This window comes from Pseudonaja textilis, chromosome 1 (assembly GCF_049901715.1).
Source record: "Pseudonaja textilis isolate UNSWEBS1 chromosome 1, rPseTex1.2, whole genome shotgun sequence".
In the NCBI taxonomy this organism is placed as follows: Eukaryota; Metazoa; Chordata; class Lepidosauria; order Squamata; family Elapidae; genus Pseudonaja; species Pseudonaja textilis.
Window position 1 is genome coordinate 225,097,615 of NC_141990.1, and position 27,038 is coordinate 225,124,652.

The 27,038-nt window shown below is 38.7% G+C and overlaps 1 protein-coding gene and 1 long non-coding RNA gene across 3 annotated transcripts; one reads left to right on the forward strand and one right to left on the reverse strand.

Moving 5' to 3' along the window:
• The first annotated feature begins 8,518 nt into the window (after positions 1 to 8,518).
• On the forward strand, positions 8,519 to 25,067 carry SERPING1 (serpin family G member 1). 2 transcript variants are annotated; one of them, XM_026719693.2, is made up of 9 exons: positions 8,519 to 8,757; positions 11,031 to 11,144; positions 11,351 to 11,512; positions 12,271 to 12,640; positions 13,921 to 14,058; positions 16,152 to 16,355; positions 20,494 to 20,636; positions 22,908 to 23,127; positions 24,463 to 25,067. In XM_026719693.2, exons 1-9 carry the CDS (start codon positions 8,698 to 8,700, stop codon positions 24,711 to 24,713), a joined length of 1,662 nt encoding a protein of 553 aa, XP_026575478.1. In that variant the 5' UTR covers positions 8,519 to 8,697; the 3' UTR covers positions 24,714 to 25,067. The 2 variants fall into 2 exon arrangements, with proteins under 2 accessions (XP_026575478.1, XP_026575480.1); XM_026719695.2 differs by lacking the exon at positions 11,031 to 11,144.
• LOC148128052 (uncharacterized) lies at positions 12,553 to 13,012 on the reverse strand. Its single transcript, XR_015740854.1, has 2 exons — positions 12,923 to 13,012; positions 12,553 to 12,675 (listed from the first exon to the last, which is right to left on the reverse strand). It is a non-coding gene; the product is annotated as an uncharacterized LOC148128052 (long non-coding RNA).
• Positions 25,068 to 27,038: the final 1,971 nt, after the last annotated feature.

Sequence of the window (27,038 nt, forward strand, 5' to 3'; positions counted from 1 at the left end):
CCTGAAGTCTGGAAGAAGAATGGAGAGGCACACAGTGCAAGATGCTTGAAGTCCAGTGTGAAGTTTCCACAGTCTGTGTTGATTTGGGGAGCCATGTCATCTGCTGGTGTTGGTCCACTGTGCTTCATTAAATCCAGGGTCAAGGCAGCCGTCTACCAGGAGATTTTGGAGCACTTCATGGTTCCTTCTGCAGACGAGCTTTATGGGGATGCTGACTTCATTTTCCAGCAGGACTTGGCACCTGCCCACACTGCCAAAAGCACCAAAACCTGGTCCAGTGACCGTGGGATTACTGTGCTTGATTGGCCAGCAAACTCACCTGACCTGAACCCCATAGAGAATCTATGGGGCATTGCCAAGAGAAAGATGAGAGACGTGAGACTGAACAATGCAGAAGAGCTGAAGGCCGCTATTGAAGCATCCTGATCTTCCATAACACCTCAGCAGTGTCACAGGCTGATAGCTTCCATGCCACGCCACATTGAGGCAGTAATTGCTGCAAAAGGGGCCCAAACCAAGTACTGAGTACATATGCATGCTTATACTTTTCAGAGGTCTGATATTGTTCTATGTGCAATCCTTGTTTTATTGATTGCATGTAATATTCTAATTTTCTGAGATTGTGGAGTTGGGGTTTTCATAAGCTGTAAGCCATCATCATCACAATTATGACAAACCACAGCTTGAACTATCTTGCTTTGCATGTAATGAGTCTATCTCACCTATTAGGTTCACCTTTTAAGTTGCATTACTGAAATAAATGAACTTTTGCACGATATTCTAATTTTTTGAGTTTAACCTGTAGTGTAAACAAGCAAGAATATGTCCCTGGCAGTTCCTAACTGTTTCTTCTGTACTGAGCTGTTATAAGGAGCGTGTGGAAAAGATATGGGCCCTTTTCTTTTTCTTTTTTCTTTTACTCTTCAGGGAGCAAAACTAACCTCTTATGGTAAAAAGTGAGATGTGGGTGACTCAAAAATATTTTCTGTTCTTGCCTTTGAATTGCTTCTCTGAGTTTTGTTTTCATAAACGTCTTCAAAGAATGTCGTTCGATCGCTTTTGTGTAGGAGCAGGAGCAGGGTCCATATGTCAGCCTTCCATCAACTTGGTTGAGGAAGATGGGAACTGTGGTTTAACATATGAAGGTGCCCAATGGTTACAGCTGGCATTTCTGAACTGCAAAACCAAAACTCCAGATAACCACTAGATGGTAGTAAGAAGTAAAAAAAAAAAAACCTTGGTGCTTTGCTACCATCTAGTCAGTGACAGGATTCAAAAATTTTTACTACTAGTTCTATGGGCGTGGCGTGGCATGGCGTGGTCTGGTGGGCATGGCAGGGGAAGGTTCCTGCAAAATCCCCATTCCCTCCCCATCCCACTAACCTGCTTTCCAGCTCCATTGTCCTGTGCAGAGCAACAAAAGAAGACCCAGACGATTGGCTGGGACTCAGGAGGCAGAGAATAGTTGGGGGCAGGGCCAGTCAGAGGTGGCATTTGCTGGTTCTCCAAACTATTCCAAATTTCTGCTACCGGTTCTCCAGAACTGGTCAGAACCTGCTGAATACCACCTCTGCATCTAGTGAATTTTAGGATTTCTGTAAGTCTGATAGGATAGCCAGAGCATGGGGAAAGCAAGTAGATGTGCCCTGGAGTCAACAATTTTGTTGAAAATTGTTCATAAATAAATCATTAAAAATATTATTTATGGATATATGGGTGAGCAGTTTCCATTAGCTTGAGAAGTGCATGAGGCATTACATTGCATGCTTTATTTTATTTCCTATTGGACTCTGGGTGGTTTATAGTACATACGTATGTATGTAATATTGCTAATATTAAAAAAGTAATAGCTCATAAGGTTACACTAGAAATAACATTAAAAGCATATGTCTCCATTCACACTATTTTCTGGGGGAGTGGAGGGAAAAGTACCATTAATTAGGAAAACTCCAAATTCAGCAAATATACAATTGTCAGCAACTATGAGCAGAAAGAATTTTCAACACCTGAGTCTTGTGAATTGGACTTTGGAGATGCAGGACAGAAAAAGTATTAACACTTTTGAAATTGGGTATCTGAGAAAGTTCTTTTGAGAATACCATGGACAGCCAGGAAAACAGACAAATCATCAGACAAAGCCAGAAATTCTCACTCGGGGGGCAATAATTAGACTCAAATCATCCCACTTCAGACACACTTGTAAGCTTACTTTCTGAAGAAGGTTTGGATGTTGGAAAAGGTGAAAAGAAAGAGAAGAGGATGAGCAGCAGCAAAGTAGGTAGTTACAATGGAGATGGGTGCACCATGGGAGACTGAAAAACCAGGTTGAGGACAGATATCATGAAGAAAACCTATAGATGTGGTCAGGGAAGTTAAAAGCAGCTTAACGGCACACAATCAGGTAAAGAACTGCACGTATTCTTAAAAGCCTATCCACCAAGTTCTCACTAGTTAAAATAAATGGTATGGTATGCCTAACACTCAGTATAATTCCTGGTCATAAAAACATAGCAGAATTGTTTAATTAGAGTAATGCAGTAAAGCCAAGACCTTCACTGAGGCGCTTCAAGGCCAAACATTTTAGCTGGCATCTAGCTTTTGTGTAAAGAAGACTTTTGTCTGCTCAAGCTGGTATTGTCCTAAGCTGAAAAGAAGGAGTTCCTATCTGATACTATCAAGCTGAGGGATGATTTTTTTGAGCAAAGGCACGCCTCCTTCAGTGCAGACAGGACCACTCTCCTCACACAGACATGAATTTATTCCTACCTGAACTGAACTACATGTCATCTCCCAGAAGAAAGTAGAATCAAACTACATGTTATCCTATTGCATGTGTTAGATCTAGATGACTTCCTTATTAATATTTCATGCTGTTCACCGCTGGGATTAATTCTAGTCTTTCTGCTGTAAAAAAAAAAAAAAAAAAGGAATATGCACTACTTTATTGTTCTGTAACTTGTTTGATTTTGTCAAAATCATATTCAGGAAAACATATTTTTAACTCTTTAAAATGAACTGTATGGTAAATATATCTGACAGCTATCAAACTAAATAGAGAATTACAGTCTAGTTTTTTTCTACATAGGATCTTCTAAATCTATAAACCTAAATATTTAATCATGATTTCCTACAAATGGAGCTACAATAAACAAAGTTAGAGTACAAATTGAACACCAGTATTGCTGCATTTAATCCATTTGTAAAATAAAGTTGCTCCCAATCGTCTATCCAAATGAAGACAAAGTCATCTGCAAAACAACATCAAAATAAAATACATGATGGAAAACAATTGAATTCCTTTTAAGGGGTCATTGGTGCTTTCTGAGCTTGACTGATTGGTGCTTTCTGAGCATGCGCAGTGAGGCTCTTCCAGGGGACCTCTCACATGCCAGCAGAAGTGGCGTTGCATGCCACTTTCGGCACAGGTGCCATAGGTTCACCATCATGGTTCTAGAACCATGCAACCATCATTGTATTAAAATACCAGCGTAATAAAATATCCCTTCAATATAACTCATATAAATAAATCACTAGTGTAGAAATAAAGTGACTCAAAATCTGGTTGCAAAGTCTAGTTAAAATATCTCTTTCGGAGCTTGCATAATGTTTGAGATGTCATAATAGTAATACACAGGGACAAAGGGTAGGTTGCATGTTTGACATATTTTTGCAAGAACAGAAGATGAGTCAGACCATGTTTGCAGAAGATTCTGAATGGAAACAATCTCTTTGGTTTGGCAGAGACAAACCCCAGTCACAAACTATGAGAAGCTGTTTTTCCAATCATGGTGGTAAAATAATATAAAAGCTTTGTTAAATTTTGGGCCCTTGTGAAAAAGAAACAGTATATTTTAGCACAGTCATGATCAGAAGAAGAAAAACTGAAATTAAGCTGTAGATAACTCTTGATGAGGTTTATGAAAGCATGCATCCAGAGGTGGGATTCTACTAGTTTGCTCCTATTCTCTAGAACCGGTTGTTAACATTCTAAGCAGTTCGGAGAACCGGCTGTTAGAAGAAATTACTAGCCGAATCCTGTAAGGAAGGCAGGAAGGAAACATTCTGGTGTTGCTTGCAGAAACTGCCTCTCCGTTAACCCTTATTACATTCTTGGCAGGACTAGACTTTCTGTCTCAGGAATGTCTCTGGAGGTTTTTTTCTCTCCTTTGCTGGTACTTTGCTTGTGTGGAGTGACCATTCAAAGTTACAATGGCACTGAAAAAAGTGACTTATGACAATTTTTCACACTTACGACTGTTGCAGCATCCTCACAGTCACGAGAGGCCAGGCGAGGAGATGCGTGCCTCGATGTGAGTGATATTGAATTGGCCACACCCACCCAGTCACATGACCACCAAGTCACGCCCACCAACTAAGCCACGCCCACAGAACTGGTTGTTAAAAATGTGAATCCCACCTCTGCATGAATCCCTGAATCTATGGACATACTGCACATGCTTTGTTGGTTTTGCTGAAATGAACCGGGTGCAGGGTCAGAAGTGGAAAAATATTAACACACTGAAGTGTAAAGTTGCTAAAGAATGTGCTTCTGCAGTTAAACTAAAATTTGTAGTTTTAGAAGCAAAAGCCTTTGTAGATCTCCGTGCTATTTCAAAAACAACCCACGACAGAAGGCTACTTGCAAAGGATACCCTAACAATTCTGGAAATTGAAGTCCACATATCTTAAAGATGCCATGATTGAAAAACACTGTCCCATATAATGAGGGGATCATCCAAAAGGATTGTGTTTCTGCACTTAACCCAAAGTCATGTGCAGTGACAGGTAGAAATGACAGAAAGAAGCAGCGATAGGGTTGAAAACTGCCATGGAAATACCTTTTAGTCACATTTCATTTCAAAAGAAGCAATTTTTCAAAAATGAGGAAATTAGCAGAAAGGAAGTAAGAAACATTAAGTCAACATAATATGAACTAAGAAAGTATAATGCAAGTCAGGAAAGTCTAGGGAATCAGCAACATGTTTAATAAGCAACATGAATAAAACTATTAGACACATGGAAGCACTCAAAGACCATATCAGAAAATGGAAGTTTGGTCAAATGCAGATAACAAAAAAAACAGTATATAGGTATGAAAAAAGAAAGGCAAATAAGCAATAATGATTTTTTAAATGATTTTGATTTCACATATTCATGAATCATAATGACTTCATTGCTTCATTAAATAACTCAGATGGGATTCAAAGGGTTTTACTACAGGTTCTGTGGGCGTGGCTTGGTGGGTGTGGCAGGGAAAGGTCACTGCAAAATATCCAGTTAGAGGTGGTATTTGCAGGTTCTCCGAACTACTCAAAATTTTCGCTATCGGTTCTCCAGAACTGGTCAGAACTTGCTGAATACAACCTCTGACTCAGAGGCAGAAACATTTGGACTGTTGGTTATCAATGGCTTACTAAGGGGGAGATACTGTGGAACCTCAGGCTGCGAATGCTCCTGTTTGTGACCAAACTGGGTGATGAACAAAAAAGCCACCCCATTTTTGAATTGGGTTACAATTCAAAAATCGGGTGGTGAACAAAATCAGTGCAGAGGGATTTTCTTTCCATACTGATTTCCCCTTCAGCGGCATATTTTTTTGATTATGCGCATACGCAATTGGCCATGCTTCCAGACACAACCAAATCGGGTTGCAACCGGAGTCTGGGAATGGATTATGGTCACAACATGAGGCTCTACTGTAACTGAATTTATTCATTATAGAAACTATAGGATAGATATTTGTGGGAGTCTGAGAACCTGAGGCTGGAATTATAAATCACCTTAAGCTGAATCCTGGCTGGATTAGCAGAAATACTAAACCATAAACCATGTGTTAAACCAGAATGCCAGGTTCATACCACATATTTAGCAAAAACAAAACAAACCATGCATCCATGCATAAATGAATTACTAAGACAAATATTAGTGACAAAGGTAAAAATAACTTTATTAATACATTTAAAAACCAGCAAATAATGACATCTATATCTGAATTCACACTACATTCAAATGGGAAATTGCTAATTTCTAATTATTATCTTTTACAGACCTTAGGATTTAACTTGTCGCTTGCTAGCTGTCTTTGTTTTTTAAAGTCTTCCCAAAGTGATATAAGAAGAATGAGAAGTAGCATAAAAGTGGAAACTTCATTCATTTATGACTTTGCAGTTAATAATAAATTGTACAACCATACCTGGAATATTATGTGGAAATCTGTTTAAATCTACATAGTACTCAGCTGCTGAAATTCTAATTTAAGATTTTCCCATGAATGATCATGGTAGGAGCAGAATGTTGGGCCATTTTATCCTGTTCTAAATGACTTGTACCAAAACTGATTTCCAGAAAATGCTAATGAAACTCAACAGCCATTTGTCTAAAGGGGTATAGCAGCAGGTTAGACTAAAAGACCACCAAGATGCCTTCCAATTCTTTTATTCTAGTTATATTTTTTTACTTTGGAAGCCATGTGCTGAGGGGATAATTGTCTGGTCTAGTTTTATCCTCAGATATAACTGTGTAATAGTTCACTGGTAACTGTGTCACTCTTATGCCCAACTGACCTGCACAACCTCTTCCCCCTATTCAGCTACTATGGTTTGTAAACCATGGTTTATGGATGACTATGGGATGATATAATATGCAAGAGTAGCAGCAGCAGTTACCTTCTAAAGCTAATTGGCTTAATGGATGAAGATTCCCAGAAGCTCATAACTTCACAAGGACAATCAAGAGTGGTGTAGAGGTGCCCTGGCATGTGGAAAAATCAAGAATATTTGCAGTAGAAGCAAAAGTATTTCCTACAGCATTATGAAGACAGATACATTCACTTTTATAAGCTTTTATGGACCACACAGCCATTTTGTTTAATGCAGTTGAGAAAGTGATCCTTTCATAATTTTGAGTGGAAATTTTGAGTAGTTCAGAGAACCGGCAAATGCCACCTCTGACTGGCTCCGCCTCCATCTATTCTCTGCCTCCCAAATCCCAGCTGATTGGTTGGGTCTTCTTTTGTTGCCTTGCACAGGAGAACAGAGCTGGAAAGCACGTTAGTGGGGTGTGGAGGGAATGGAGATTTTGCAGTATCCTTCCCCTGCCACGTCCACCAAGCCACGCCCACCAAGTCACGACACACCCACCAAGTCATGCCCATAGAACTGGTAGTAAAAAAATTTGAATCCCACCACTGGTCTAATCCATAATAGATTGGGTTTACATAACATGCTCAAGCCAAATCAAACCAATCACTTTATGACGTGTCCTTGAATGCACCAAGATAGCCTGCTAGTCGCTTCTAGAGGAAAAGTTCTAAGTTTTCATCTTCATCTCATCCCTCACCCACTCCTTAGCCATGCCAGTTTTAAAGTAGTTTATTCTGTCTTCTCTCGGCACAAGACTGCCAAATAAATAATTTCTGACACTTTGTACACAGTATCGGTGCTGGCAACTATCAGGAATATTTTAAGTGCAAGTAGAATAAAGAGGCTTCAAACTTTGCAGGAACTTGAGAAAATTCCACAGAGGGAGTTACATGAAAACTCAGATCAAGGACAAGTGAACATGCTTGTGCAATGAAATAAGAAAAGGAGGAACTGGTGCTGGATTTGCTACATGAGGAAATATTTAATATATATAACTGAATAGGAATAAAAATCACACATGCATCATAGCATTTTGCTACATTTTTGCAACTAAAGATCGTAAAGTGCAAACTGGATATACATAGTTGAATTATTATGAGACATGGAGGGTTGTTGTTTTTTACCGCGCTGTTATTTCTGTTCATAGAAATGGTTTCTGTATAAAAACCTGTAGCCTATAGGTTGCATTTTCAGATCAAGTTTACAGTTGCAAAATGTCATTTACTGAATTATCTTCCCAGTTCACAGAGCCCTCTCAAAGCAAACTGAACAATAATAATTTTTTAACACTATGCAAAGCATTTATTTGATTTAAGCCATCTTTTAAAAATGGGTTGTGAGAACACAATAAGCAGTTCGCAGTCACAGTTTGTTATTGTTTACCTGTGTTATCTTTCTTTTTTGTGCATAGTAGACTATTCTACAGGCTGACCCATGACTATTTTTTTATCCCCACCCTCTTGATTTACGGGAATTCTCATTGAGAGGGGAATCAATCATCTTTAATTTTTAACTGATTATATTTAAAGCCAACCAATGGACTGTTCATAGTTCTCCAATTTCACTCCCTTTTGTGCCATACTCTCAAGGTAAGGTAATATATGTCACAGCTGTTTGGTTCTATTATCTATAGAACTTTGCACAAAGAAAGTTGTTTCTTGTTCTCTTGTTTTTCTTCCATTCAGAGAACTTCCTGTTTCCCCTCCTTGTTTGAAAAAAAAATCTCTTTATTTCATCATATTTTTCTAATTGTTTCTTTTCAGTAAGATCTGCTGGAGTAATGGAATTCCCCCAAAGAGAGTGAAACCAAGTTGGGCTTAATCACGTGACCAGAGATTGCGAAAAATGGGAGAGAGGAACTTGCCAACAGCCAGAGAAGAACAACAAGGAGTTGTTTGAGACAGGGAGAAAATAAGTGGCTGCTCTTCAGAATTCCTCCAGCAAGAAACTGTTTTAATACTTTTCAAGGAAGAAGATCTGAGAAGTAGGAGAGAGGCCTCCATCTTTGGTTGGGATTAAAAACAAGAGTCATTTACTTGGTAGGCTTTCTGCCATCATGAAGACCTGGCTGATCCTTCTGTGTTTGGCCATTATGACCATATCAAGTCTTCAGCAGGTGAGTGCCAGTTATTTACCTTATTAAGAGCAATGGAGAAGATTTTAACTTTTATTAGATTTCTAAGAGTAGGCAGCATCCTAATATTGGCTGTTGGGATAAAATTAGATAGATCACAATCACAGGGGAAAGCCAAGATCATGGGGGCGAACATTGGGCCCTGCTTTTTGGGCCCCTTTAAGCTGGCATATGAAACCGCCTTCAGGGCACCACCATCCATTCCCATTTTTGAGCAGGGCTATAGAAGAGAACAGACAATGAGAATCTGATTCTGTTATTAGCATCTGCCTGTGTAATGCCTTACCAATGCTTTTATGATACTTGTTGGGTTTTATATATGCTCTTCTTATGTACAGCTTTAGTGATGAAAGTTCTAGCCTTGTAGTGCTGAGAAGATAGTTTGAAACAGGGGAGAAAACTGCATTCTGGCAGCTTATGTGTTGCTGATTCTGTCACCAATAAATGCTTTGCAGGGGTGGGATGGAGGGTTATTCTTCTGACTGAGGATTTCTTATGACCATTTTCTGGTCATTAGTTCTTGGGGTTTGTGAAGGTTCTTTGCTTTCCCAGGACTGGATACGCCACATCATAGCAAATCTATACATAGTGCTTTACTGCATCACACACTTTCCCCAACAACAGGCTATTTATTGTTCTGGGTCGACTCTACCCTTCTAGGACTTGCGAGTTGCTGCTGCCACTCAATCCTTTATGCTCAGTCTTTTAATACTCAATTCTATAATGTTCAGTTCAAACAAAAGTCTTAAAATGTATAACATAGCAAACAATCGTTCTCTTTTTCCGAAAGGTTGTGCAGTGATTGGGAGAGGTGCTGTTTCAGTGTGGTTGCTCCTTTTCTGGTTGCTGCTCAGCTCCCAGCAAAGTTCCAAACTCCAGGCAGGAGTCTTATCAGGATATGCTGCCCCAACATAGCGGCTCAACATGGTGACTCTGGCAATTGAACCCTCTTGCCTGCTTGTCATAGCTACCAGTTTCCAGATGTCACCTCTGCTTCCCTGTTTGTAAGCCATTCGGTTAATACCACCCCCCTCCGCCTTAGCATTTGCTTTTGTAAGGTAAGCTCAGGTGAAGCTGCCCTTAGATATCGACACACCCTTAAAACACCAAAGTGTGGCTCCATTGTCACAGGCAGCTGGACACACTGGCTTGAATGGTTGTGAGTAAAGTTGGGAGTGAATGTATGGTTGCATAATAAGGGAAATGGTGGTGGGAAGCATTTTTGTCTGGCTGCAGCTCTTTTCCAGAGCACCCCAACTTCACTCCCTGATGGGGCAAGGGATTAGGCAGCCCATTTTGCCTATTCTGTTATTGGTCATTGTCAGCACTGAATTTCCCTTGCAGCACTTGCTCCTGCAAAAATAGTTATTGACCTGAACGTCCCTGCCTTCCATCCCAGAGTCTTCCTCTGTGCCTAGACTCACAAACATAGGCAAAAATCGTGGGGTGTGGGAAAGAGCACCCCGATGGTTCTCATGAGCCCACCTCCATGCCTGTCACCCCTTCCAAACAGAGGTCTAATTACTTTTGAAAGTGCACTAAACTCATGTCCAAAACTAGCCTGGATGATAGATTAAAAATTGAGAAGGAAAGGCACATTATGAAACTGGAGGACATCTCCATATTTATAAACTGTTAGGCAACTAGACAGCTGGCTCAAAGCACTCTCCTTTATTTGTCCAACCCATCCAACCATACATTAGAAGGGGCAATTGCTAGATGGTCTCCCACTAGCATATTGTATTTAATGATAGGGGAAATAACATCAGAAAAATACACCAATTGCTTTCCTTATATTTGTCTTCATTAAAACTGCTAAGGACAGCAACACATGCTAGCCTTGCATTGCAGCTCAATAGGGCTCAGATGTCAGGGCAGTGTCATTTATATCAGCACATTCTCCTGCCAACTCATGGACTGGAGAAATGCACATTAACATGCCCAAGAGAAACAGTCCCTAGTTCACTCCCTAGAGAGGAGCCAAGAAGCCAAAGTATTCCTAGTTCAGGTCCTTTGTGACCTGACACTGCCACCTTGTGGTTCAAATCTGATTTTAAATGTCTTCTAGGACACTGGAATAGAATAGAATAGAATAGAATAGAATAGAATAGAATAGAATAGAATAGAATAGAATAGAATAGAATAGAATATTTAGTGGTGATATAAGAAATGCATAGTTACAATTGAGGGTTTTAAAAAGGAAAAATATGCATTTAAATAACAGGGATGTATTTCTCCATTACACCTTCTTCAAGGTTGCATCCAGAGGAGAAACAGTTGCTGAGAGGACTGAAGAACCTACAGTAGTCAAATGCCAGGATGAAACCAGATGGCAGCGGTTCTTGTCATGGGTTTTAAGACGGAAGAAGGTGTGATTCAAAATTCAGATCACAGCTAATTCTGTCAACTAACACAATTTTGTTAATTCTCCAAAAGCACGTCCTCTAACATTTCCTCCAAACATTGAGCTAAAAAATAACATAACTAACTTCTCTTTTAAATCAGAAAGAAAATGTATTGTTCATGATGAAAGCAGACCACAATGGTTTATCTAATGAGAATTTATTTTTCTAAGACACCTTGCGTCAAAGAAGAGATAGATAATAGAAATGATATAACACCCACTGCCCTTCAAGATGCTGAGAGAAGTGAAGAAATTGAGCAAACTCAGTATTCAGATACCGGTACCAATTTTGAGTCTGACGGACAGCTTGGGACAGGGAACTTGGATCATCAGGTATGTTGGCTAATAGAGACCAGAAAAAGGAATTTTTAACTCAGCTTTCTTTTGCATTGAAAGTAATAATGAATTTATTTTAAAAATGTATCTATTCTACTATCTTAAATTTATTAAGGCATTACTAGCCAACAGCATTTTCATTCTGTTTTAGAAACTTTATTGATAAGTTTCAAACTATTAACCATATGGTCATGAAGAAATAAAAGAAAACATTTATTTATGTGCTCTGGTCAGCATGCAGGAGAAGATATGTATTTTCCATGTCTCAGAATCAAAAATTTAGAAAGAGTCATTTAAGGTAAAATATCTAATCTACTCACAGCAATAATCAGGGTCCAGAATTGTCAAATTCTGAAAATCCATTCTGTGACATTTCCCAGGAGAAAGCAATGAAATCAATGTAGCAGGCTATCTGTGTCAGCCTGTTGAAAAACCTAACTTGTACTGAACTTGAACTTATAATTTATTTTGTTTTGTTTTAAGAAACAAGGTATTGAAGTTTAATCTTTTAGAGTTTCTTTTATATGAAATATTTTCCAAAAATGATTATATGTGAAACCCATCTAAACTGCAAAATGTCAAAATATTTAATTGTGACTACGGTGCAATATAATGCCGAATATGCTTATTTTTAATTTAAAACCTAGATATTTAGAGTCAGAAAAAGTGCCAATCATTTTTGCTTTTACTGATAAATAAAGCACAAATTCATATGTGTATGTAATCCACCATTATTTAATATCAACATTTTATAGGAGACTTCAGATAATATTGCACAAGGACCAATCCACAAGGAACATGGAAAAGTGATAATCGATTATCCGGATACGGAATTTTCAAATGGCAAAAAAGAATCTGCTGAAGTTCCAACAGAAGGACCAACCACAGCAAATACTACCCCCATTCCCACAGTGTCTGATACCAGTTGTCCACCCAATTCATGCTCACAGCGCTGGAAACCATGGCCTACATGTGCTCAATCCACTCTAGAAGATGAACAGAAGCTGGCTGAGGCTCTATCCAGATTTTCGCTTGAGTTCTATAAAATAGCAGTCCAGAAAAATGATGGTAACATGGTTTTCTCACCCCTTAGCATCATAACAACGCTTTCTAATCTCCTATTAGGTAAGAATACATCACTGGGGCCTCTGCATCCCCCTCTTACCTGTAGGATCTGAAGGGCAGTGTGACACCTGCTATGCAGAAGTCCACAAATGTGTGAGCTCCTTGATTTATGTTTGCATGAAAGGTTCCCTTGTATGCTAAACTTCAGTATAAAAAGATATTCGTATCTTTTCATAATTTCTTAGGTATTATGTTTCTCTAAAAAAAACCTCATAAGTTATGAAACATCCCTCTTGTCATACGCATCCCTGTTTCAAATAGCATTGCTAATATGGGAGACACATTTCTATCTTCCAATCTCATTCTTGTTATAAAAACGTTATAGTACTAAACTATGGGCATCTTCATTTAAATTAAGTATAAAGTTCCTATCTTTCTAGAAATGAGTCAGATTCACTTGGGAATCATTGGCAACCTAAATAAAGCTTTGGACAATTTTTTGCAGTATTGTTCAGGATATATTTGTCTCTATATTGTGTCAGGCTGCTAAGCACAATCTATTATTCTGATTACTATTGCTGAAAATCCCAGGGACACAATTCATTTTTCACTAAAAGGTTTTGCTCCAACAACCAACCAAATTCCAGCTTCCTTTGATCCAATCTGTTTCACCATTTTTATCTAATTTCTTTCCTTCTACGTGAGTCCTTCAGAACAATGAGTCAGTGCTGCAAAATGAACCTCTTGTTCTCTCGTCTAAGCAGTTTTCTGCTCCTCAGAAAACGAACAGTCAGATTTCACTCAGATATCTTGGGCTACAGCACCAACAACTTTTTGCCCATTGGCCATACCAACTGAAGCTGATAATGTTAAGGTCCAAAATATCTTAGGCCACTAGAATGTCTTACTATATCTGAAAAGAAACAATTGCTGTACTTTCACTTAATCTACATCTCAAATGCTGACAACAACAAGCTGGGAAACTGGTTGCATTGTCACACTAAATCATCCAATGGTTAATGATTAATGTCACATGAGTTTAACCTTCTTTGTTGTTGGGAATTGTGTTAATATAGCTGGAAAATGTATCATCTACCTGATTAACACCAGTACTGGTGTGATCCATACAGTGTTAACATTCAAATGTGGCTTTGAAACATGAAAGTCCATTAAAGTGAAGGGTAAGGTTAATGAAGAGATATATCTCTGTCTACCTCAAAGGCACTGTTATAAAATCCAAGAATTTGGGAGTTGAAAGAGTAAGTGGGTTGCAGGAAAAAAAAACTATGTTTTTGCACAATGACACATAACCCCTCCATACGCATATCTTTGCCATTCAGGAGCCTGTAATGAAACCAAAGATCGCCTTGAGAATTTGCTGTTCTATCCTAAAGACTTTGCGTGTGTGCATAGAGCCTTGAAAGTACTTGGCAAGTCTGAAGCCCTGACTTCAGCCAATGCGATTTTTTACCAACCAGGTGAGTAACAGCTGGTTTATTTTAACTAAAGGCCTAATTTTTAAAAGTCAGCATGTTCCCAAATAGAAAGGAAAAATCTTCTTGGAATGTAACTGAAGTCTGGCCTGTGCTGGAAATTACACTCTCCATGTATCTCCATGAATCCATCAACAGATTAACGCATAAATCCCAAAATTATTTACTTCAGATTGTAAATTTAAATTCTGCAGACATATAAAATATGTTCTGCCAGATGTTTAGTATCAACACTAGGTAAAATTCTAGACTAGTCTACCTTGGAATCTAAGGGAGATTCCAAGATAACATTTCAAAAGGCCTTTTTTGAGCCTGCTTTCAGTTTGATGAGCAAATGCTACGGTAGCCTTCTCTAACCTGTTATCCTTTGGGGCCACAGTTCCTCCAGGTTTTGAAAAAACTAACTTATTATAATTTTTAGCTAATAAATGTTACTTGTAATAGTTTCTGTTCCCCCCCCAACCCCACTATTTATATATTCCTAAGGCCCTGCAAAAATATTTGTGTGTGTAAGTAAGTTATAAGTATTTTTGAATTTTGAACTTTTTAATATTATTATAACTATATTTTCTTTGCCCCTTTGACAGACTCAGTCCAAAACTAATGTAAGCACATTTTAAAATCATGCAAATATAAAATACGGCAACAGAACATAAGTAAAGGCACAGTAATTTAAACTATTATGCCTCTCCTTTCTTCTTCTAGTGACATTTTTGGACTTATTATGATTGAACATTTTTGTTGCTGACTTTCCCTTCTTTGAACATCCATAAATATACCTTTTACCTGGATCCATAAGCAGGGTTCTATTTCATTGCTATTTATACGTTTGAGCTAAGGGATCATTTCCCATAGTGCTAATCTATAAATCACATGTTAATTCATAGAACATACAGTGATAGGGAAGGGACCTTGAAGGTCTTTTAGTTCAACCTCCTGGCCATGGCAGGAGGTCCTATACCATTCTGGACAAATGGCTGTCCAGTCTCTTATTGAAAACTTCCAATGGTGGAATACCTACAATTTCCAGAGACAAGCCAATTAATGTCACTGATTAATGGTTCTCCATTGTCAGGAAATTTCTCCTAGGTTGAACCTCTTTTTTATGATCTTACACCTGTTACTTCTTGTCCTGTCCTCAGGTGTTTTAGAATAAATTGACTCCCTCTTCTCTGTGACAGCCCCTCAAATACCGGAAGAACGGCTATCACATCACCTCCTAGCCCTTCTCTTTGTTAGACTAGACATACCTAGTTCCCTCGTTCATTCTTCATATGGCTTAGCCTCCAGACCCCTTATCATTTTTGTTGTTCTTCTCTGCACTCTTTCTAGAGTCTCAACCTTTTTTTTTTTTTTTTTTTGGTATTGTGGTAGCCAGAATTGGAAGCAGCTTTATCACTTCAAGCGACCTTGAAACTAACCCTCTGTTGATGCAACTTAGGCTGCATTTAGCATTGGGCTGCAGCACACTGCTGGCTCATATTTAAGTGAAGGTCTACTACAGGGGTCCTCAAACTTGGCAACTTTAAGACTTGTGGGCTTCAACTCCCAGAATTCCTCAGCCAGCATAGCTTAGTCTTAAAGTTGCCAAGTTTGGAGACCTCTAGTCTACTAGGACGCCTACATCAACTCTCACAGTTGCTTGTCTAAATGGATAAGTGTTCTGTTACCACTTTCTTGTCTGTTTTGAGTTTCATTTCTGTTCTGTCTTCTACGATGCTGCTTTTGGTAGTTTGGACTATTGTTTCCTTTTGCATGAAGACAGATGCAAAGAATGAATTAATGCTTTACAAATGAGTATTTCCAAAGGAAATTCTATAGCTTATAAAGGAATTTATTACAATTCTCATATAAGAACCTCCTTAAAAAGCACTCTTCTGGTCCCTTAAAGAAAATGGATTAATGACAGTATAACATATTCTCTGTAAATGAGCCACAGTTGGCAACCATCCATCTTTATCTTTTAAATGAACAGCAAACTATAAAATCTTAGGAGAGGAAGAATTATATTTATCTGAATTGTAATTGGTACATGCCTACTATTTTAATTTTTTTTAATCTACATTTTTGACACACAGCACTTAAGATGAGCAGTGGATTTCGTAATCTAACGAGTACATTCTATCAAACCAAGCTGAAGTTCCTTACTAACAACACCAACCAGGCAGTGACTGATATCAACTCATGGGTGAGTGAACATACTGACAACAAGATCAAGAAACTCTTGGATGACTTAGATCCTGATGCCCAAATGGTGCTCCTCAACGCTGTCTACTTCCACTGTAAGTAAAATATTTCTAACTCTCTCTGATTTCCTGTAAAAGGAAAGTGCTACAGAAAGGGAGTCCATTAATCTAGACTCTGCCATCATCATTTTCTCAAATAAATAAATAAATAAATAAATAAATAGTTGTTCTGTGCATAAAGTGTTGCTGGATTTGGGATTAAGGGTGGCAATCATTAAAGGATTAAAAATATAACAACCCTGTTATACTGTTATTATGTTATTAAAGCACATATAGAAATTAGAAGTTCAGATATTGGCATATATTGTTTAGCTTGTCAAAGTGATTATAGTTGGACTCAGTGTGGGTGCCTCAGGGGCAATATGATTGATCACACTTCATGACACCAAAGGCCTCATATGGCAATTCCAGTATCCGAAGAGCCTTTTTCACCTGTATTGCATAAGATTCATCTGGTACTTCCGGTAGCTGAACTGCTGAATAAAATCTAGAGCAATATGTAGTGAAGCAAATGTCAGCCTTACTTCCTGTTTATAAGTGGAGAAGGATAATTGCTTCTCAGGGCAGCTTTCAAAGGTATGATTTGCATGAAGTTTTGTCAAATGAGAGAAAACTTCTGATGCTTTGTACAATCCATGGTTGAGCAACTTTTACAAAAAATTCTAACAAGAGGTGAGAGACATGGAGGAGGGGCTGTGACAATACTACTTTCCACACCTTTTTAATTACCTTCCTTAATTCTTTAAGGAATTTCCTACTAAATATTGCCAAGCCAAGCTGTATCCTTATAACCTAACTACTACCTGGTTTTTATTTGCATAAAACATCCTCTTTGGCTGTTCAGATGCCTTTCTCAAAGGAACACTAGCAATTTCTTGTGTGCCTCACAGATGTCACGTCAGATTCTCTTGCACCATTTTCTCTATACTGGAATGTCATTTGTCCCCAATGCATAGTATTTCCTTTCAGGCCTTCTGGTACAAGAAGTAACTTTAGTCCTTTGTCCCTCAGGATATTCTTATCACTTTTTCTTTCTTCCAAGCCTTTTTGATAATCTGTCCCTCTATTGCTGCCACTGTCTTTGAATATTATTATCTTTTGTTCAGCATTCCTTAGACAACTGGTCCCAGTGGCCAATGTATAACTGAGGTGACACTGAGAGTTTCCCATGCACATTGAATTTCTAATTTACATCGTGAAACCTGATTTGACGCAGAAAACGTAGTTAGCTAGACCATCAAGTTAGGCCTGAACATTCATGACAATATGGGCAAATATCTGCCATGCTGACCTGTGTCCAGTAGTAAACCAAGGACAAACCAAGTAAGGTTTGTCTGGTAATCATTTGGGTCCCCAAATTGTTCATTTTGAGATCATTCTTAAAATTGATTCATGCTGCATCTCCTCAGAATGATGAGACTAGCAACTGGTTTTGAATGAATTTATATGGCTGCCCAACACATCCATGGATTGTTGTTACTCTAGTGGATTACAAAATTAAAATTCCTCAATACAGAAACCCATACGCTCACTCCATCCCCTGTTGATGTGATTCCACACATCTTGGAACCTTGTTCAAATTGTTGATTATTCTGTAGAAGAGGAAATGGAAAGAGATGATTAAGCTTCATCCCTCTAACTGTGAAACACCAAGGGATACCATGGGTCTGCATCATGTATGAACCCAGCCACAAGACAAGTTACCAGAAAAAGAAAGTGCATGTTCTCAGCCTATCAATTCTACTTTAAAAAGAGGACTTCTTTACAGCATTATACAAATAATGGTGTCAGTTGTTTCCAAAAATGTTCCACCTTGGAGCAGCCAAGCTTTGAGGGAGACTAGCATATTTATTTTATATATTTATTTTGACATTCACATTCTCTTTCATGCAAACTAGTTTTCAATAGTACAAAATAACTATATATACATATACACATGACTAACTAATAAAACCTGTTAGGAAAATTTCAAAGCAAACAAAAGGAAATATTTTTTCATTATAGGACATACACTGTCTATAGAATCTGTTGCCAAACATGCAGCTATAACCATATCATATATCTTGCTCAGGGGCTTCCTAGAAGTAACTGAATGGCAGCTTGAATAATCTGTGTAGTAAATTGCATTAATTTTTAGTGAGACTCAGCAATGCTCTTCCTATTTTCTTATATAGATTATACACACACACACACACACACACACACACACATATGTTTTCTTAAGTTTTCGCGGGTACTTACATGTATGGTATTCAGCTTTGTTCAGGTATTTTCCCACGTCGTTATAGTTGTGCTTTTAAAGTTGTAGCAACGTTTCGGCAGAATCTCATCTGCCTTCATCAGGCTTCTGTATTGGGTTCGTCTGTGAGTCAGACTTTCACAGTTTTAAATTTCAGTTTCAGTTTTAAATTTGGGGCTAGCCTACTGCTGTGCCAGAATGTTGTTTTTTTCTTAATCCTGATTGATTGGGAATCTTGGTCTGTGTTTATTGGAGTTTGCTGTGTTCTGCTTGATTGGTGTTTCTAATATCTTCTGTCTGTTTTATGGGTTTTTTTGTCTTGATTGGCTGGCAACATTATGTTCCTGTATTGGAGGCTTTTAGTGCAGCTTAGTTCCGAGTAAATGAATGGCTATCATTTATTAGGAAGCTAGGTTTCATCTGGGTGCCTGGTTGGGGTGCTTTGGGCTGGAGGAATCAGGGAGGATCTGTTTGTACCCAAGTATTTGCCTGGCTTGGGGTGTGGAGATTTTTTGTTTGTGAGTGCAGGCTTCCAAACAATTGACAGTCTGGTGGAATCATCTCTTCTATTCATGCTTTCAGGTCTTTTTTAAATCTCTATGGCTTCTCTGATAATTCTGTGGCTGGGGTTTTCTATAGTGGCAAGGGTTTTGGTGCCATTGAAGTCGATGCTATGACCTGTGGCTTTCATGTGTTGGACTAGTGAGGAAGTGTGTTCCAGCTTTTTTACTGCATTTTTGTGTTCATCCAGGCGGGTACTAATTCTTCTATTGGTCTGTCCAATGTATGTGGCCAGGCATGATGCACAGGGGACTTCATATATGCCTTGGTTTTTTAGGTCAATTTTATCTTTGGGGTTTCTTAGGATGGCTGCTATTTTTCTGTCTGTTTTGAAGGCAGTCTTGATGTGATGCCTGTGTAGTATCTTGCTGATTTTGTCTGTAGTACCTCTTATGTAGGGCAGGGCAGCTGTTCCATAGGTCTGTTCATCTTCTAGATCTCCATTATGTCTAAGTGTGTTTTTGTAGATCAAGCCGGTGATTTTGCTTTTGCGGAAGATGTTGGCTGTCAGTACTTTAGTCAGGGTGCATAGTTCAGTCTTTATGTGTGTCTTGTCTGCCAGGCATTTGGTTCTGGCGATTAGTGTTTTGGCCACAGAGTTTATCTGTGCTGGGTGGTGGTGGGATTGGGCATTGAGGTAGCAGTTGGTGTGTGTTTTCTTCTGGTATATGGTGTGCCCTAGTGTGCCATCTGTTTTTTTGTAGATTAGTACATCTAGGAATGGTAGTTCTTTGTTTCTGTTTCCACGGTGAACTTGATTTTGGGGTGTGTGCTGTTTAGGTGTGTTAGGAAATTGTTTAGGTTTTCTTTTCCATGGGGCCAAATCACAAATGTGTCATCAATGTATCTTAACCATAGTTTGGGTTTGTGGGTGGCATTAGCTAGGGCTCTGGATTCAAATTCTTCCATGAACAGGTTTGGACGGGTGACAGTGGTGATCCCATAGGGGCTCCTTCAATTTGCTTGTAACTTTGTCCTTTGATATACAAAGGACAAAGTTATAAGCAATGAAGAGCCTCTATCACCACTGTCCAAACTGTTCATATATGTTGTTAAGCAGTGTTCTGCTAGTTCCATGAGGTGTTTAGCTGGTTGGTATTTATTTTTGATGATTTCAAGAGGAGACTAAAAGAGTTTTATATATATGTGTGTTTTCTTAAGTTTTCGTGGGTACTTACATGTATGGTATTCAGCTTTGTTCGGGTATTTTCCCAAGTCATTATAGTTGTGCTTTTAAAGTTGTAGCAACATTTAAAGGCACAACTATAATGACGTGGGAAAATATATATATATATATATATATATATATATATATATATATATATATATATGCATAAAGAGATTCCTTCTTATCCAAGTTGTTTAACTTTTCAGCCAAATGGAAAACTATATTTAGAAAAAAGAATACAATCCAAGAAGAATTCCACCGTCCTGGTCTCCCTTCCATCAAGGTACCCATGATGACCAGTAAGAAATATCCAGTGGCTTCCTACTTTGACTACAATTTGCAGGCTAAGGTAATGTGCACATGGCAGGGACAGCCTCTTTCAAGTCCCTTTTATCTGACCCATGCTTTCTATGAAGTATTCACATTCCGTGAATTCCTTGACAGATAAGTTCTAACAAGGACCATGGAAGTAAGACTTTTCTTTCACAACATCTGCGCTCTGGAACACCTGGCTGGTCCCAACCTGCTGACATTTTGTAAAGGGAGCTGGGAAGTTAATTGGTTCTGGGAAATGGATGATGTCATCTGCTGATGTTTTATTATGTGGTTCTCAATTGCCATTATGTATATGTATTGTTTAGTTACATTTGAGTTTTTAATCCTTTTTAGCTGCCTAGAAATATAAAACAAAAAATAAAAAGTAGGCATGGGGAAAACAATGGGGGCAATACATTTAAATGCATACCCTGACTGCCCAGGGTTTTGATCCTCACTGGCTCAAGGTTGACTCAACCTTCCATCCTTCCAGGTTGGTAAACTGAGGACCCAGATTGTTGGAGGCAATATGTTGATGCTGAAAACTGCTTTGAGAGGGCTGTTAAAGCACTGTGAAGCGGTATATAAGTCTAGGTGCTATTACTATTGCTAAACCCTCTACCTATACCATGAGAGTTATTGTTCTCTAGGGATATATGGTTCCTAAAGCATTTATGGGGTTTCACTTTCATGTCCAGCATTTTTGCTCTTTTGAGTTAAAAACCATTATTGGACTGGATAACAGTTATATTGTCTATTGTTAATGTACAAGCAGGAGATCTTTCTTTTTTAGTATTTTAAAGACCCAAATAACAAACGCTGCAGCAAAGGTTTGCAGAGAGCATTCTTCTTGTACCTCTAGTAAAACAACAACATTAAGATAAAAGGTAGAATTAATTCAGAACTTTCAAACAAGTCTATTGACCATGCCATTCAGATGGATGGATGGCTGAATGGACAGACAAACAGATAACTAGATAATCACATCTTCTCACTCCTCTGCATTAGCCAGACTTGGTTCATTTTGCTGGGAATGAGATGTGCAATCTAAAGCCAGGTATTCCTCGAACCTTTATTTGTCATCTTTGGAATCACTCTGACCTGAAAATTGGCAATAAGTATAAACTATAGAAACTTAACATACCTTAAAACACAAATAAACTCATAAAATTTCAAGAACCACTAAGAAAAGCATGGCCCAATCTACTTTGCAACATTATCTCCCACTTCAGCCTTCCAAAAATATTAAGTGAAAAAGTGAGCACCCTATGAACTACCTTGGAGCAATAATCACAACTCCAGTTTCAGACAAATTCTGGGTCAAATTCTAGTACCTTCCTAATATCAACTTACTTAGTGATTATGGCTAATGTCCAAATACTTTTAGAAATTGTAATTCTATATCAAAGCAGACAATTTTTAGGTTCCCAGGAATGATATTTTTAAAATGTTACTGTACTGACATTTTTTTTAGCAATCAGATGGACAATGAGACATATGTCACACAAGTAGGTGAGATCTATATTTCCATGGAGAGGGTTTGTCCCATTAAATCTAAAAGAAAGACTGCACTACTCTTTAATATTCTGTCAAGTAGTATTAAAAGCAGTGCATTTCTCAGCAGTTTGTGTCTAACTTTTGACTGGGTGAGTTCTACAGTTCTGAGATCCACAAAATAGGCATTTGGCTGGGTTGTCTATATTGCTCTTTTGTATGAAGAACATAAAAATAACCTGAGTTTCATAACAAAAGTTTAGTTTGATGGTTTCTTCAGGAATGAATGTAAAATTGGTTTGACACTAAATTGGGTATGCATTCTAATCCCTAAACAATTTTCTCAATTTAAGGCTTTTCAGATACGATCGACCTTAATCCCCTAATTTCTAGTCCTGTTATTTGCACATTTCAGCACATCAGGAGAGCACCAGATAGGGGATGGCTGTCTCCAAAGTCATAAGAGATCAGCTTCTACTGTTTTCCCACCAGGTTAACAAAGTTGTGCCTGCCTACTTACTCAATGCAAGACTCCTGCTGCTGAACTGGGCAAATACATTATTTAAACTCTTATTCACTGACGTTTTCTGTAAAGAATGATTTTGTGGAATTTCTTAATGTTTATTCCAGTCTTTGACTCCACAAAACCCCTTGTCATTCTCCAAAGTGCACAGTTAGAGAACCATGGCCATGGAGAATAGCAATTACTATGTAAGACTTATTGCAGTAAAATGAAAGGGAAATGAATGCTTTTCTAATGAATGAGAATATGGGAGACAGATTAGAGGCTGATGGATATTTGCTTTATCAGGTTGGCCGGTTTCAGTTGCAGCACAATCTGAGTTTGGTGATCCTCATTCCTCGCTCCCAGTTCACAAACCTCGCTGAGATAGAGGAACGTCTCACTGCAACAACCGTCATGTCAGCTCTGAACAGAGTGGGGGAATTGCCTTTGAAGCCAACAATAGTAACTCTGCCAAAATTTAAGCTGGAATCATCTCAGGATCTTACCCAAATCATTGGAGAAATGGGTAAGAAAAATTTAAGAAATTAAATCAGTGAGAACATTAGAGATGAGGACAATATATTTGCTACTTCCAAGTCAACCAGGTCAGTCAATGGAGAGGAAAAAAACCATCCTCAGTGCCAATCCTAGGCATATTTAATTCACTCAGTTATGTAGCTTTATTCTGAGAAGAAATAGCTGTCATCTCTTTTGCTCCTAGAAGGGTCTTTTGGCATCATCCAAAACAGATATTCTCAAGAAGGATACCTGGCACTGGCATTGCTCAAAACCTACTGGAAATAAATTATTTTGTTTTCTCTTTCCCGTATTTTCTTCTTCTTTGAAAAAGTGAAGCCAATTAGGGCTCATATCTCATCTCTGTTTCTGGGATTATGAGTAGTCCTCAATTTACGAACACAATTAGGACCAGATTTTCTGTTGCTAAACAAAGCAGGTGTTAAGTGAGTTGCAGCTGATTTTATGACGGTTTTTGCCATGATTATTAAGTGAATCCATGTATCATTGCTAATTCCATCACAAATGCAGCTTTCCCATTGACTTTCCTTGTTGGAAGCCAGCTGGGACGTTTGCTAATAGTGATCACATAACCCTGGGATACTACAACCATTCTAAATACATTCTGGTTACCAAACACCTGAATTTTGATTACATGACCACGGAGATGCTTACAACGATTATGAATGCAAAACACCAGTCATAAGTTACTTTTTTCAGTGCTGTTGCAATAAATGAATGGTTGTAAGTCAAGGACTATCTGTATCTTTGGAAGATAATGAGGAAATAGAAAAAACATTCCCTCTGGCTCTATTTTCAGTACAATTCTCTTGAATAATAGAAAACAATTAGCGTTGGGGAAAGGAAAACGTTTCTGAGAATTTTTAGGGTTGTTTTAATGTTAGTCATTTTGGCCTCCCTTGTGAGAGGGTACTTAGAATTGGAAAGATGGCTGCAAAAGAAAGAAAAGAAGAAGATAACAGGAAACAATTAAAAAATATATCATGTGCATAAACATTAGGTAATAGAAGTTGACTGAATACAATATTGAGTCTTTAATTAATGTTTAATTAAATAGAAATTATTCTAACTAGAAGACATGGGATTGATTTGCCAATATGTGTCACAGAAAGACCTTTACATCGAGGGAGGGCATTGCCAGTTTTTAGAATAGTGTTTTACAATAAATGTCATAATTCCTCTTTAAATAATTCTGGGAAAGCAGCAGCATGTAATATGGAAATTACCTGAACATGGTGTTTGGCAAATTTAGATCTGTTTTAGTTCTGTTTTTCTTTCAAACGTTGAGCCATTTCTTATGCCTTCTTTCAACGTTTCCTTTCAGATTTTGGGCTTTTCTATGATGCTGATTTGTGTGGAATCGCTCAGAATGAAGCAATAGTCATGTCCAGTGCCAAGCACAAGGCCGTCCTACAAGTCTCAGAGGAGGGAGTAGAGGGAGCTGCTGCCACAGCTGTCAGCCTAGCACGTACAGCCACAATCTTTGAAGTGCAACAGCCGTTCATCTTTTTGTTTTTGAGGGATCATAGAGTCCCAGTCTTTCTGGGACGTGTCACCAACCCACTGGCATCATAACTTTTCCATGTCCTCTCAACTTCCATTAGTGGGACAAAGCCAGCTTGCAGATTGCCCTAGCTCAACCTGAAAAATATAGTCAGGAGGTTTGTGGAAGTGTGATTCCATAGAGCACATTTATTTAGCCTCTTCCATTAAAAAGTTCTTTTATATTTTCATTTTATCTTTTTTTTTAAAAATCTGTTCCCTGCTTCTGTGTCTGTTTTATATATCCTTCTGCATCTTTGAGCCCAAGAGAAATCCACCTCATTTATGCCAGGCATTAAGTAAATGAGAGGGGCTCCACCATGCCTGTATGTTTGACCTCTTCTATCTCTTTTGGTCTTCTAAGAAATAAAGTATAATTGTATTGTCTCCTTGGACAGTTATTGCTGTATCTGAAACTAGGATTTGCTGGAGAGAATTTGGGGTAAAAGAGCCATTATCATATAGCCAGGTCTACCCATGATGACCTCAGAACCTTAAAACCAACTCTCAGTGTGCATGATTATATATGACACTAGCTAATTTAGAGGTCTGAATCAGTCTTTTCTTTGCTCAACAATATCTGAATCTGAAATTAGAGTAAAGTTGAAGTTTCATCTAAAACACTGTGGTTGGGAGTTTGTGGGTGATTTGTGCTCTCACTGGAGGAACCTCTGCTTTGTGTTGCCTGCTAAGTCCTAACTCTTCCCTCCCCAGCTGCCACCCATTACATTTCTGGAGTCTGAAGTTTGCATTTAAACCATTTTCTTTCCCCCATGCAACCTTCTGGGTACTCTTCAGGGCAGCCCCAAGTAGAGCACACTGCAGTAATCCAAATGGAACATTACCAAAGCATGAGTCACTGTGAGCAAGGCCTCCCAGTCCAGGAAAGGGTGCAATTGGTCCACCAGGTAAATCTATGCAACGTACACCTAGCCATGGCTTCCCCCTGTTCTTTGAGCAGGAGACATGAGTCTAGGAGGACTACAAATTGCATAGTAACATGATTTGGGGGATTGCTACTCTGTCCAGAGTCAAGGAAGAAATATCTGAATCTGGGCATGGGTGGCCACCTATTTTGCTAGGGTTGAGTATCAAAGCCAATTCCTCCCCACCAAGACCCTTGGCCAACACTGCCATACAACCAAAAGTACATCTGGGGATGGAGGTATTTAATTGAATATAACCACTAGATTGAGGATACTGACAGATGACCTTCTCAACAGTTTCATTATGTTTAAAAGGAGCAGCAGAAGGCCATTACAGTGGCCTAGGCCTTGACTTCCCTCCTTGCGCCAACACCAAGGAAGTAGCTATAAGGAAAGAGTAGAACCACCATCCCACTCTGAATCCCCAAAGATCATCCAGAACAATGCTGTGACTTGGGGCAGTTGCTCTCACTCAGCCCAGCCCACTTCACAGAGTTGTTGTTGTGGGGAAGATAGAATGAGGAAGGAGGACTGGGTATGTTCACCACCTTGAATTGTTTATAAAAATAAAGGTGGGATATAAATAAATGAATGAATAAAAGGAATTATCAAAAACCACTTCTCCAGGAGAGCCAGAATGGTTGAACCACTCCCATCTCCAGCCCTCCAAAGATCATCCACAAGTGAAACCAATATCATTTCAGTACTGTGCCCCAACCTGAACCCAGCTTGAAAAAGACCCAGATAGTCTATTTTATACAGGGCCCTTTGTACCTGTGCGCCAACCATCCCTCAGTGATCTTCCCTAAAAAGGGAAGATTGGAGACTGGACAAAGCTTGTCTAATATCATGAACTCAAGGGATGGCCTCTTGAGAAAGGGGTGCGCCAACTGCCTTCTACAGATCAGGCAGCACCACCCTGTTTGACAAAGAAATACTTTATAATATCAGCTCTTCCCATAATAACTGCCCTTAACCTCCAACATGAAATGGGGTAGGAAGCAGAGGGCAGGAAAGTACTGCCATCTTTAAAATTGTCCTTATAGACCAGAGGTGTGACTATGGCCCTTTTATGACCTGTGGACTCCAATTCTCAAAATTCCTGAGCCAGCAGGCTGGCTCAGAAATTCTGAAAGTTGATCCATAGGTTATAAAGGGGCCATAGTTGCCCACTCATGTCATAGGCACAAAGTAGGGGAGAGGAGAGTTGCTGCCTGAGTAACTCAGAAGACAAAGTGTGGACTGAACAATGACTTTGCACATCCTGGTTGGTTTGCTGGAGAATGGAAACAATGTTGTGTAAATGTGTTCCTAAACTAGTTCTCACACAAAAGTGGGAGGAATGATTAAGCTGGGTTAAATTGTTTAGACTGCAAATGGGACCTTGTAAATAATGGACTGTAGATGCAGTATTATTAACAACAACCAGAGA